At 35.4% G+C, this 13,179-nt stretch overlaps 1 protein-coding gene across 1 annotated transcript; it reads left to right on the forward strand.

Annotated features, from left to right (window-relative positions):
- Window positions 1–4,972: 4,972 nt before the first annotated feature.
- On the forward strand, window positions 4,973–5,686 carry LOC119192769 (myophilin-like). The gene has a single exon (XM_037446532.1). It carries the CDS (start codon window positions 5,064–5,066, stop codon window positions 5,625–5,627), a length of 564 nt encoding a protein of 187 aa, XP_037302429.1. The 5' UTR covers window positions 4,973–5,063; the 3' UTR covers window positions 5,628–5,686.
- The last annotated feature ends 7,493 nt before the right edge of the window (window positions 5,687–13,179 follow it).

A 13,179-nucleotide genomic window follows, 5' to 3' on the forward strand; every position in this document is an offset into this window, starting at 1 on the left:
ATGTGTCCATGCTTTCAGTTTGTTTGTAATGTTCCAATCTTGTTACCAGGCAACCATAAGTAGTGACGGATAAATTGTCTAGACATGATTTTTCAATGTAAATTGAGTTCCTTTGGATATAGTTTTAAGACCTTAATTTCCTTTTTAATATTGCTGTTTCCTATAGTAAAACATAATGTTGCATTAAACTCTTCATAAAGATGATTATTTGATTACACATAAGAGTTTAATTCAAACAAAATAACAATATAAAAATAAGATTTTTCGTTATCCATCTATATATATATATATATATATATATATGAAATTATATTTCTTTGAACAAACAATTATTGTTAAAACACAAAATGTATTTTTCCATTATCAAATGATAATCCAAATAGTTCATTTTATCATTTTTCGTTAAATACAATACAGACTACAAAGAAAAATAACAATATCTATAATAAAGATATAATTAATTATAATAGATAAGTTTGACCGAATAGGTAAAACCTATACAGATTGTTGTCCAGATTATCAGTTTGGTGATAGTGCTTGCTTTGTTTATAACAATTCAACGCACCTCTATTGTGTTTTGAACAACAATAAAATAATGTGTTGCACATCTGTGCCGCAGTAGGGCTGCCTGTAGGAACTAGAAAGATCTTTTATATTATTTATATTTCAGTCTGTACTGTAAAAACTGATATTGATTGATGTCAACACTAAAGTCAACGCATATACTACCCATTATGCAATAGTCACCAGAATTGTGCTGTCCTGCCTCATGTCATTCAATACCTTGTATCATTTTAATAAACTATGTAGTTTTTATTTTTTATATAATGTTTTTAAATACTATTGAGTTTCCTAGGTTGTCAATAGCAAAGAGTTGTCTTTCTCTAGAAATTAGTTGTCCACTTTCTATGTGGTTTATCATAGCTTGTTCTTCTACCTGTTAAAGAACACTTGAAGGTTATAGGGGAACACACTTTTTAACATGACGTTAATACATTTGGCTAGTTTTTATGAATACTAGCCTGATATCAAACCTATCATGGTCTATTATGATCATAGCATTATTATTGCTATGGTTAAGGGAAATTAATAACTCACTTGAAGGTGCGGCATAGCTTCTAACATGACCTTTAATTTTGCACACAAATTGTTGAAATGTCAACAAAAGGCTTTGTTTTCAATGTCCGTTATCAGCTGTTGCTCGTAATTACTGAATGTCATTATTGATATTATTAATTTTACGAAATATACAAATTATGTTCACCTCGATCTACCTTGAAACATATTTATCAGTCATTGCAATTGTTGATTGTTTGGGTACATCCTAAGTACGTAAAGGCATTAAATATTTATTCGAAAAATTAATCGAAAAGTACTTCAAGTATATTTTATACAATAGAACAGGGCAGCGTTACATCATTGTCATTTTCAAAGAAACCCCTTACAATCTTAATCCCGAACTACCTTTGGTCAAGATCTAGGCTCTCCAATTCTGCATTTGCATTAAGTGAAATACTGGATAGAATTCACGTGATGATTTGTCATTCAATGGTTCCTACAATTTTCGAGAAAATGATGAGCATAACTACACCATATAAATCAGAGGATACATGTATGGAAGTCGCTTCAGGTATTGACACTATTGATCTTGAGACATCAAGACCTATAATCGTCAACTGAGCGCGTTCATACGTGATCTAGTTTCTTACTTACCAGTCGCGGTAACAATTACATCTATTAACGTTTCACGTCACGAAAATTATCTGTTTAAAAACCTAACCATTATTACCGGTGATGGGTCTCTCATATGTGAGAGTCTGCTTGAGTAGGCACCACCGTAAAGTCTAATTCTGCCACCAAGCAGCAGTGTGTAGTCACTGTTATATTCCGCTCTGAAGAACATTGTATCCAATGTACTGGACGTAATAAGACTTAACATCTCATGTCTCAGGAGGCGAGCGCAGTGCAATACCACACAATATTTTGTAATTCAAAGTATTGTATGGTGTTTGTATTGCTACGGGCGGTCGTATCGCTTACCATCAGACGAGCTCGTCATTCAAAGCAATAATCAAAAAAAGTGCACTGTTTCCAAGGTCTATAACTGGAAGCCAGTTTTACTACATATAAATTACTAAGAAGTAAATGGGTATAGGGCTAGCCCATTGTAAACGGTAATGACATGTTCGCGAATAGGCACTCGTTACTTGCCTTGTTAACGGATTTCTTTTTATTATACTCCTCCCTTTCATTTACATCTATTGACCCTTATATAAAACGTTTTAAATCAGGGTTGTGCCCTTATTGATTAACAGCATAGGGATGTGAGCACCACAAAGACTGCACCTTCACTGTTTTCGTGTCCTGAACGCAAACTGTTGCTGGCAAATCCTGATATGTTTATACTAAACTACTCCGTAGTACGGAGTAGATTAGTATAAACATATAGTCCTTTTTTATTATGTGATCGTTAGTACGGAGTCCGTACTTTTTTTTTTTGTTTTTGTTTTCGCGGAGAAAGTGTCTTATGACTACCGCTCAGCCTTCGTGGGGGGCGACTGAGCGGTTATGTTGGGGTCACCGTGCCTTACGACCCGGCATTGCGCCGCCCGGATTTGATGTCGACCTTCAGGCGACCGCCGGGCCGAGTCCCTAACCTATATACAGCGTACGGCATACCAACTAAAACTCGGTGGTGGCCCTCTTCGGCGCATTAGGGACGACTGCGAGTTTCCTCTGACGGAAATGTCTAAGTCTACTTCCACAGCCGCCCCTACGGAGTCCGTACTAACGATCACATAATAAAAGGTCTCCCTAAAAGCTGTGAGTTGCAAGTCTACTCCAACAAAATTTATAGGTAAATAAAGTCTTCGAAATAACTACTTGATTACATAATCAATTTCTATACATACTGAAATCGAAGACATACTCCATAGCTGCTTGGAGATCAACACGACCATTAAATAATATTAAAAGTCATGTTCACTAATGCAATTTATCTAATCAGAAGTGAAATTCTGTGACGTTTCAAATAGTATATCGGATAGACGTAGATGAACTATGATTACGAATCGTTTCTCTCAAAATAGCAAAGTAATCGGATGATTAAACATATTTTGATTAGATTTTGCTTGTTTACATTATGCTGTATGTTTTGCGTTCGTTGAGGCTTAATGGGAAATTCTCAAGATGTTGCTTTTGGTTTTTATAAATATATATTTTTTTAAAATATTGTCACTGCTTTGATCAAAAGTTCCTGTAGCTTTTTCCCCTATGCTTAGACTATGCCATTGCTCACAGGAATATAGTTCTTATTTTCACACCACTAGGGAGGATTAATAAGATCTTTAACCATTTATTATCATATTCAAACCAGGTTCGCTCAAAATTCTCTTCCTCGGTGAGTATCGTAGTTCATCTTCCAAGATTCTTTGGACTTACTCTATGGGCTGTCTTATATCTCTTATCTTCAAAAGTATGGCTTTCCTTTTTAAAATAGTAGCGTGGCAGCCCTAGCAAAGTTAAAACAAGGTTGGCTCTCGCAACAGACCAATGAATGGATCATTTGTAAAAATGTGGCCATTCAATAACAACGGTGTGTCCGCAGTGCGCATGCGCAATTTGCTATTGTTTTCCAGTTTATGGGAAATGTTGTAAGTGCCTCGCGAACGTCCTGTGCTGCGAAACTTGCGGCAAATTAGTATTGTCTCTGAATGGTTAGAAGGTCGAAATTTCTGGCGACTGTTGAAGAACAACGTCTCGTTGGTCGACATTATTTGGACTGCATATATCATCAACTGCGAAGTAAATTGCAGTATTGGCTACATTGGCTACCGTATTGTTAGCGTAGAAGCAGATTTATTTTTTTTTATTTCAAAACTCTGTTTTTGGTCATTTTCTAAATCGTTTAAACTTGGAATATATGTATGAAGGACAGTCACAGCTTGATAAGCTTGTTTATAGCATTTAGTTGTATATCATCAATGTTAATGGTTGCAAACAGCGCCCTTACAGGCGGAGCATATGTGTATAGCGGAGCGCAGCGTAAATAGTTTTTTACTGTCAAACTATTGTCGACATTGTCTTCCTTGAAATAATATTCAAAATCCATTAACACAACCATGCAATGTATCGGCCCTTAACGGAATAATATTATACCAAATCCTAATGCGATTAGATTAAGACGGGATTTAGATAATTTATGTAAGGCATATCAGTCATTAGACTAGTAACTGATTCCGGTTGGAGACTATACAAAATGATATAATCATAATCGTTTATGGTTAGATATATAGTTAACAACATGACTGGATATTTCATGTTTTATGCATTCCCTCTTCTGCCCCTTTCCTCTTTGTCTTAGATTTAAATATTTAATACGTAATTAATTGTGTTCAAGTCATATTACATCACAAAATTTTCTGTTTCTGAATGCAAGCTACGTTATTATATTCACTTAAACAGATATAAATGATTCGTAATTACCTTTTAAATACAATGTACATATTGGAAGTGTTCCAAAACGTACTGATATTATAGTAATAAGTAGATACGATAATATTTGTAATCGCAAATACCGGCATCTATCAGCTGATAAGTGTGATCGACTGTTCTAGAGCTTTCTAGACCACACGATACAATTTGTATATATACGAAAAAATACACACATTAATAAAAAATAAAATGTGTAATATTTCAATACCGAGCAAGCGATTTTTTCGGTAGGTTTAGTGCAGTGTTTTAAAGCAATAAATAATAAATTGGTGATACAAATTTTAAAACGTCTAGCTCCAAAAATGTAGTCTGTATTGTGTGCACACGTGAATACGGCCATGACATAACTAATCTTGTGACTAACATTTTCTAAGTTTAATGCATGCCGTCATTTAATCACAATTATAAATCACTTATACGGCAAGATAATGCTGCGACGCGATAAACCGTATACTGGTACGTAGAAAAAGCGATAGTCGCTATCATACGTATCGTCAAGCTGATATTGTGAGGACGCTTATCACGAGGAGTTCAGTGGACACGTAGCCGCACACTTGTCAACACACAACATGGCTGAACACCGCGCAGGCAAAGCCGGCATCAACGCCGAGGCCCAGGCTCGCATCCACAGCAAGTACAACGACGAGATTGCACAGGAGACCCTCGAGTGGATCAGGAAGCTGACTGGCGAGCCGGCCAACACCTCCGGAACCGCCGAGAATCTTTACGAGGTACTTAAGGATGGTACGCTACTTTGCAAACTAGTCAACGCTATCCAGGAAGGGTCAGTGAAGAAAGTCAACCAGTCGACGATGGCCTTCAAGTGCATGGAGAATATTAACGCGTTCCTGGAAGCGGCGAAGAAGCTCGGCGTGCCCCCACAGGAGACTTTCCAGACCATTGATCTGTGGGAGAAACAAAACCTGTACTCGGTGGTGATTTGTCTGCAGTCCTTGGGCAGGAAGGCGGGTAATTACGGCAAGCCGTCCATCGGCCCGAAGGAAGCCGATAAGAACGTTCGTGAATTCAGCGAAGAGCAGCTGAAGGCCGGACAGAACGTCATCTCGCTGCAATACGGCACCAACAAGGGTCAGCAGTCGGGCATCTCATTCGGTACCCGTCGTCAAATGTGATGTATTTATTATTAATTTATAAACATTATATTGTAATAAACGTTTTCTAATTTTTTTTATCGATGCCTTTTATTTGCCCGTAGAGTGAGGCACGCCTTGTAAATGAACAGTAGGTATGCGAGCGATTAGATAACATCAGCCTTTGTATTGCAGCCCGATGTGCACTTGTAGAGGCTAAAATATCTAACTGTAATCGATGGAAACATTATCATTTAGTGATTATATGTACAGCCCTCTACATCTTCTAATCCTTTAAGACCGGCATTAGTTTTTGTAGCCCTCCGACTGTTATCGATGTTCATGATGATTAATTATGTGCCTCCTACTAAAGAGAGAATAAGTAAATTATAGAAATTAATATTATGATACACGAGATTCGTGATTATTGAAATTGAAATAGATCAATACAATTTGATATGCAGGTTCCTTATCTTATCTCTTCTCTGAGGTTTCGTGACAAATATATCTTAATCCGTCTTATTGCAGGATAAATAATTCACGAAACTCTTATTTTACCAATATTTTTCGACAAATTTGTCTAGGCTTTATCCAGTTATTTCATAATCATTTTCCTTAACTTTCAGTTGATTAAAAGTAACGTTAGTAATACACATTCCAGTAATAGATATGACATTATTACAGTCATTTAGTTTATTTTTATTATGAGCAAGAGTTGATAAAGTTCCTGTATCTTGATAACAGAACTTTTATTAATACATTGACATAAATGACGCCATGCTCCGAGCCTTCAACACAATATTTTCGATGACAAACATTGAGGATTAGGTTCTATGACTTGTTTTTACCATGAAGTTATTTTGGTCTATTCTTAAAACTTCTAGATTTTATGACTAGTCTAGCTTTAAGATTTAAGTATTATTTTAATCTAAACAAACAGCATGTTTCATAATAAAATGTTGACTGAAAACATTGTTGCCAATCGTATTTTTATTCGAGAGATTGAACGAGTATTATATTTTTCCGGAATTTTCGATCCTACAGTAATACTATTTAATTCGATAAAATATAATGACACTTAATTATTCCTACGTAAAATTGTCATTAATGCAACTATTAACGCTTAAGTTTAAATATAATTAAATACAAATAAAAATAACATTTATTGAATGAACAGTGATATTTTAAGCAAAGTATACCATTTCAAAGAGAATAAAATATAGAATAAAGTCTATATTTCCTTATCAATGTGCTCACTTTATGAAGGTATGTATTCGCCTTGAAGGAATCATCAAGGGAAAGGCCGCGGTCTGCATACGCCACGTCATTTGGTTACGTAAGCATATTGATCTAACTTCAACAAACGGTTTCCATGCTTACCTCAAATACGCAGCAATTTCTGATCAAAAAACGCTAGTCGTAGATTTGCTTAACAAAAATTTCTTCGGACTAATATTCATCTGACGACGACAAACGTTGGACTACGAAAACGACGTCGTGGCCAGGCCCATTAGGAAAAAGAAATAGAGGAAGACCTTTGGCACGCTGGGTAGACGACATAGTAAGAATAGCTGGAGGTTCTTGGATGCAAATAGCAAATGATAGAGGACGTTGGTCGTCTCTGGAGGAGGCCTTACCTTCGACTGAGAGGGTTCTTGCAATACTACTTACACAAATTTAAATACAATGAATTGCAGTTCAACAAAAATAAAATAATAATAATTATATACACATAAAATGATTATATAACACAATAAATAATGAATTCCTGTGATGTTTATTTTCTGATAAAATTGTAATTATAATTAATATTTTTAATTGTAACTTTTTTTTAGCAAGAAATAAAAGGCTTTTTTATTTTTATTTATTTATTTAATATTCATCTGAATTTATAATTTTCCATCGGTTATCTTCTACTTTAGGACCTTTTTAATTATATCAACTTTATTTTTGTTTTATGATTTATCACGAACTTCAAATCCTTGTTCCATTCGATAAACTTTTTACCTACAATTTAATCACATTATACTTTTTACACGGTGATTCCAAGACAATAATTATGCCCCGCTACAATTAAAGCAAAGCTTGTTTTCGAATACGATATTAAAGATCCGAGACGTCGGATACGGTACCTATTAAAATTAAAAAAGGAAAATAACGTCCGGTCTTAATAACATCATTATGAAACTGGTAAAAAACACGAAATCCAATTGGTAAGAACAGAACCGTGTAGCGGTGTCTACAACGCAAAGACAATGTAGATCAAGTCACGACAAGAATATTAAGGTGTGCAAATCGCGATACCACACTTACGCTTTCCAAAAAGACCGTTTTGTCGCCACTAGAGCAGTAAGAAAGCGAAATAATACTCGTAATTTTGATAGACATGTAAGACACTAATATACCTCAGTTATCAGTGGCGAATGGTGACATTTTTCAAAAGGTTACCCGATGTGAAAAAAAATTGCCCTAGTAAGCATATCGCTGCCAATTTAACAGAAAACAAAAACTAAGACAAACGTAATAAACCTAAAAGGGAAGCCGGTAGGAATCGGGTTGTATGGAGGCTTCGCCACTGTCTGTTATAATGTATCAGAGATGAGTTCGGTATGTTATATGATTTCACTTTTAACTTGTTTATGATATTACGTTTTACTGCATTTGTCAATGTCAAGCTTTCTTGTACTTTGAGGTCCTGGTTCCTTGCTGGTTTTGGACATATTAACTTTCTTTAATCGAAATTAATGACATTTCAATATAAAAATACTGATTGGTTGCGGTCATACCGATACGTTTGCTATCTTTTGTAATAAGACGAAAATAAACTTGATCTACTGTCACCTGCCCCAATTGCCTATCTGCCACTCCTTCCCAGTAAGAGACGTGAGTTTAAGTATGTCTGTTATATTAACATATGGGAAGTTGGGAATTCACAAAGTATTTTCTAAATGTTCTATTATTGAGAACGCTTGTGATATAGACGGCAGAACATGTTAAGTGTATTATAATTTACTGAAATAATTTTATGATAAATCTTCTTGACTAGCATTTATCTCGGTTTTGGTCGCATTAGGTCTCTCTCGAGATATATTTGAACAGCCTTGACCCCTCTTTTATAAAATAGTGTTTGAAACTCATAAACAATTTTTTACAATTTTACAAGATTCAAAAGCGCTTTTATTAACCTTGTGTTCAATTTCTTCTTATTTAGTAGCGTTACTGTAAGTAAATTTGGCAAAAACTTGTCCGCCTTAGTGTCACAATTGATTATACGCTCTAAATTATTGTTTAAAGAGATCAAAGCCAAGTTCACCACGCTGTAGAAAATGTTTGTCAAATAAGTAATCTAATTTAACATTGTTAGGTGCAAAAAATATCTTGTTTCATGAACCATTATATTCATTAGGTTCTCGTTGATATTCCGAAGCGTAGTATCGCAGGTAAGCCGCCATAATTCTAGTAATCGTTGAGGATCTCAACCTATATCTATGTGGCATTATACAGCCCTGTGCGTGCCTTAACCTATAAAAAAATCAAATATTACTGCAATGTTCCAAGTTCTAGTTACTATGTAAATTAGATTTAGAAATACGTCCTTGCCTGTCACCGACGATGGCGATACATGTAATTGCCGTTACCTTAAATTATGACGTCATTCACCACTGACCAGACTATTGTGCGCGTCATGGTGGTAGCACCCTACCGCCGGATGGCACGGTCACGCGTCGATTGTCTAAACACGGATATCCGACCTATAGTGCTGTATCTTTCACTCTACATGTAAATTAACAGGACAAGAAAAGGATAGACGGAACACGTGGTCTACCCTCATAGAAATTCTCGTCATGCATTTGCAACCGTGAAAATTATTGTGGTGTTTTGTTTCGATGTTAGACGGAATTAATTTATTTTGCGCGTGAGTAATACAGGCATAATATCATGGCCTGCGCGAACTGTTATTGTTTGCATCATAAATGATAATACAGCCAGTAATATAAAGAATGGGACAATTAGCTAACTTCAAATTGGAACTGACTTACAAATTTCTAAGGCATCGGACAGATATGTATCAATTACTTTATTTCTTAAGTAGTCAAATATAATATATTACAAATTTAATTTCATCAACGGTATGACTATGCAAATTATAAAACTACAACAAAATACGTGACCAGTCTTTTAGATTTTTCTGGCTTCCAGCTTTCAAAGTTTAATTACTTGAAAACCAGTAAAACTTTTACACCCGAGATCATGCTTTAAACTGCTAAGGTCGCAATGCCTAAGGTCAACACACAGCATTAGTGTACAATGCTTTCATTGCATAAAAGAGAGTGAAAGCTGAAAGCTCTCATCATAAACGGATCCATTGACATTTCAACAATGATTAGGCAACATAAGATGTCCATCTATGGTCGGTGGATTAGAAAGTGCTTCTTAAACAGATCTATGCGATCTAATGTATTAATTGTGTAATTTGTTTGTAGCAAACTATACTATATTCTGCTACTGATTTTTTTATAATGACTGGAATTGGAAATCTTCGCAAATGAGTCCAATTTATAATTTCCCTAGTTCTATAAATGAAGCAATTTGAACATAATTTGGCCAATTTGAAATCTATATGCAGCCGTTACATTATAATCACAAAATTTTAGAATTTTCATCATGATAGTTTGAAATGTGTCTTCAATATTGATTAAGACCAGACAAGTCACAAACATTCACATAGTAGTCATAGCTTAGTTTCCCGATGTTCTCACGTCATACGATACTCGATAGTCGGACGTTTGCAAGGCTTCTGTCACGCCAGGCCAGCTTGTCCGAAGGCCTGTGTACCGTTACTAGCCACCGGCCATCCCACAGATTATCTGGCTCTAACGGGACGCAATCCGTTCATTAGATGCATCCAACAACATTGCATTCGCATCGGTTTTGAATCGATTCGTTTTACGATTTGTGAAAGTAAGTGATAAGTTTTATGGTACAGCAATAGCTTATAACTGGTACTTCTTCAGAGTTCAATGAATAGTTTGTGAGGAATGTAATGTTAGTGAAATTTTCACGCTGCTCACAATAAACAAAAAGATTTTAATGTAATTTTGATTTGTCTTTTTTAATGATTTTATATTTTAAATGGTCTTATAAACAAATATGATAAAATTGTTTATAAGAAGTAATAAAATTCTTCTAAAATTATTACACTTGATTAATATCTCATAAATTGACGCTGTTTTTACTTTACAAACACATAATCCATAAATCTTCAATTCATTTGCATTAATCGCTTCCTACATTCACGATCATTCTAAATATGCAGTCTAACACACATTCAATTAAGATAAAATTCGGACAAACAAAAAATCTCACGTTCTAGGAATTGGGGCAAACATTGCGTAACACTGAAACAGTACTTTTTGTAACGTTACAGTTTTCGAGACTTGAAATCATTGTAGCGTGTTAACAATGTCTGAGTCGAGTAATTATTATGTAAAGACGAAAACATTTGATGAAAAAATGTAGCAAAAGCAGTTTGCCTTCATTATAAGGTCTGGACCTAGCTGATATGAAGTTACAGAATCGACCGTCGCGATATCAAGTTGTCAAATGTCAAACTTAATTGTCAAGAAGATGGAAACTCGTACGGTTCCAGCAATTCTGAAGACGTGAACTGTCTTCCCTCGTAAATTCTATTTATTTGAAGGTCTCTTGATCCTCCCTCGCAATATGGTCCGCCTTCATTCTGTCTATCTAAGAACAGCACAGTGTAGCAATAGCCTTGCACTCTGTTTAGAGTTCATGAGCAGTCGAGAAGTTTACTGTGGGGCGTGCGACTGGCTGTTTTCGTCATTACATTGTATAAAAAAGAGAGAGGTTGTTTTGTGAAGGTAATGATAAAATACTTCGCCATTTTGTGTCATTTGTCACAAAAACATCGTTATTGATATCATTTGTCATTGTTTAGGTCTTGCAAATTGAATTGCTTTCAAAAGTAAGTACCAGTGTTTTTTGCTACGATACGAAATAACGCTTCGTTTGTTCATTCTTTTATTTTTGGTATTTAACTTTATTCTTTTATTAGTGAACGATGTAGGGGTATGTGAACCGTGTGAGAACCCGCAATTAGCCAATTTCACTAAATGCTTTACATTATACGAGAAATATAATTTTATGTATAGAAGTAAACATTTAAAGACGTTATGTCGATTTCAATATTTTCTGTTTTTTGGTTTTATATTTACATAAAGTACTTGTAGTAGTGAATCTTGCGGTAGTCGCCCACAAGACTATTCGTCCCCTGCATTACGAAGAAGCGTAATGTATATTATCACAAATACCACTTTACAAATTGGGCTATTAAGAATAACATGTGCGTGTTCGACCCTCGTGCATATGTGACGTTGATGATATCTCTGCGGACCCAAATGTTAAATTGTTGTTTGCTGTATTATATGGTGTGAGTTCTTCAGCATTGCTTATTTATTTAAACGTGCCGGGTAATAATACTTTTGCTCCTTACTGTAGTATTGAATTTAATTACGAGTAATTCTGTCAAACTTTATTTTTTCTAAGTATTTTGCTAACGCGACTTGAATATGTAGAAGAGATTTAATATTATTTTATTATAAGACTTGATAAAGGTCGCAGGAATACGTTGGATGCAGAGCGCTTTCGACAGGTCCGTCTGGAAATCTTTAGTTGAGTTGAGAGGCCTATGTTCAGCAGTGGACTTTATGTGGCTGATGATGATAATGATGATAGTGTAAGTCAACTAAATACGCAGATGTGAGTAAAATGGGTATTATTTTCTATACAAAAAATATACAAATACTAATAATGCAAATAAGTTAAAACCTAAAGATCGTTTGGTCCGAAATTTAACCAACCTATTTGTAGCATTCTACGACCTCAAATCCTCCCCATAAACAGCACTATTATAAATAGAATGATCTAGAAACAAAACGAGGCCAGCGAATGTCAACCTTCATGCGAGATGCACGCGCTATTTTCCCCTCTTCCCATCGCTTTCAGCGGGGGGAAACAGATAAACAACATAAATTGATACGGCCCCGCGAGAGCCCCGGCGATGATTTATTCGTTAACCTGCAGCATCGAGGCTCGACCTCATTGACTTTGGATCCAACCAATTGCATCGACGTCATTACTTACGTGTCTTCAGTGGTTATTATGAATTGTTTATGTAAAGTGTTCTGCATTTGTGAGCATATTGCAGTTCAGTACCTGGGTGACTGCTATTTCGTTGCAAAGTATTTGGATTGTAGCTCATTTGTGTTTCTTCGTTTCGCACAGCCTTTTTTAATGTAACAATGCTTCTGGCGCCTTATCGGGGCAGGCAGCTCAAGTGTTTTCCAATCGCAAGAGTTTTACAGATCTTAATTATCCGAAACCCGAGCCTTCAATATTGTCTAAACCTAAATATGTAGCCATCAGACAAACAAAGCGATATAGGGCAATAGGATAATTCGATATAGCAGTACCCATTTTTATTTCTTAAGGCTTCCTAAGCCATTCTACAGTAGGTGCAAAATTGCATTATCTGCCATAATTTAAGAAGTAGAACATCGCTCTTTAGTGT

The sequence above is a fragment of the Manduca sexta genome, unplaced genomic scaffold, assembly GCF_014839805.1.
Source record: "Manduca sexta isolate Smith_Timp_Sample1 unplaced genomic scaffold, JHU_Msex_v1.0 HiC_scaffold_3139, whole genome shotgun sequence".
Classification (NCBI taxonomy): Eukaryota; Metazoa; Arthropoda; class Insecta; order Lepidoptera; family Sphingidae; genus Manduca; species Manduca sexta.

Coding starts and splice junctions, on each gene's coding strand:
- LOC119192769 (XM_037446532.1), top strand. CDS start 5,064: ATGGCTGAACACCGCGCAGGCAAAGCCGGCATCAACGCCGAGGCCCAG.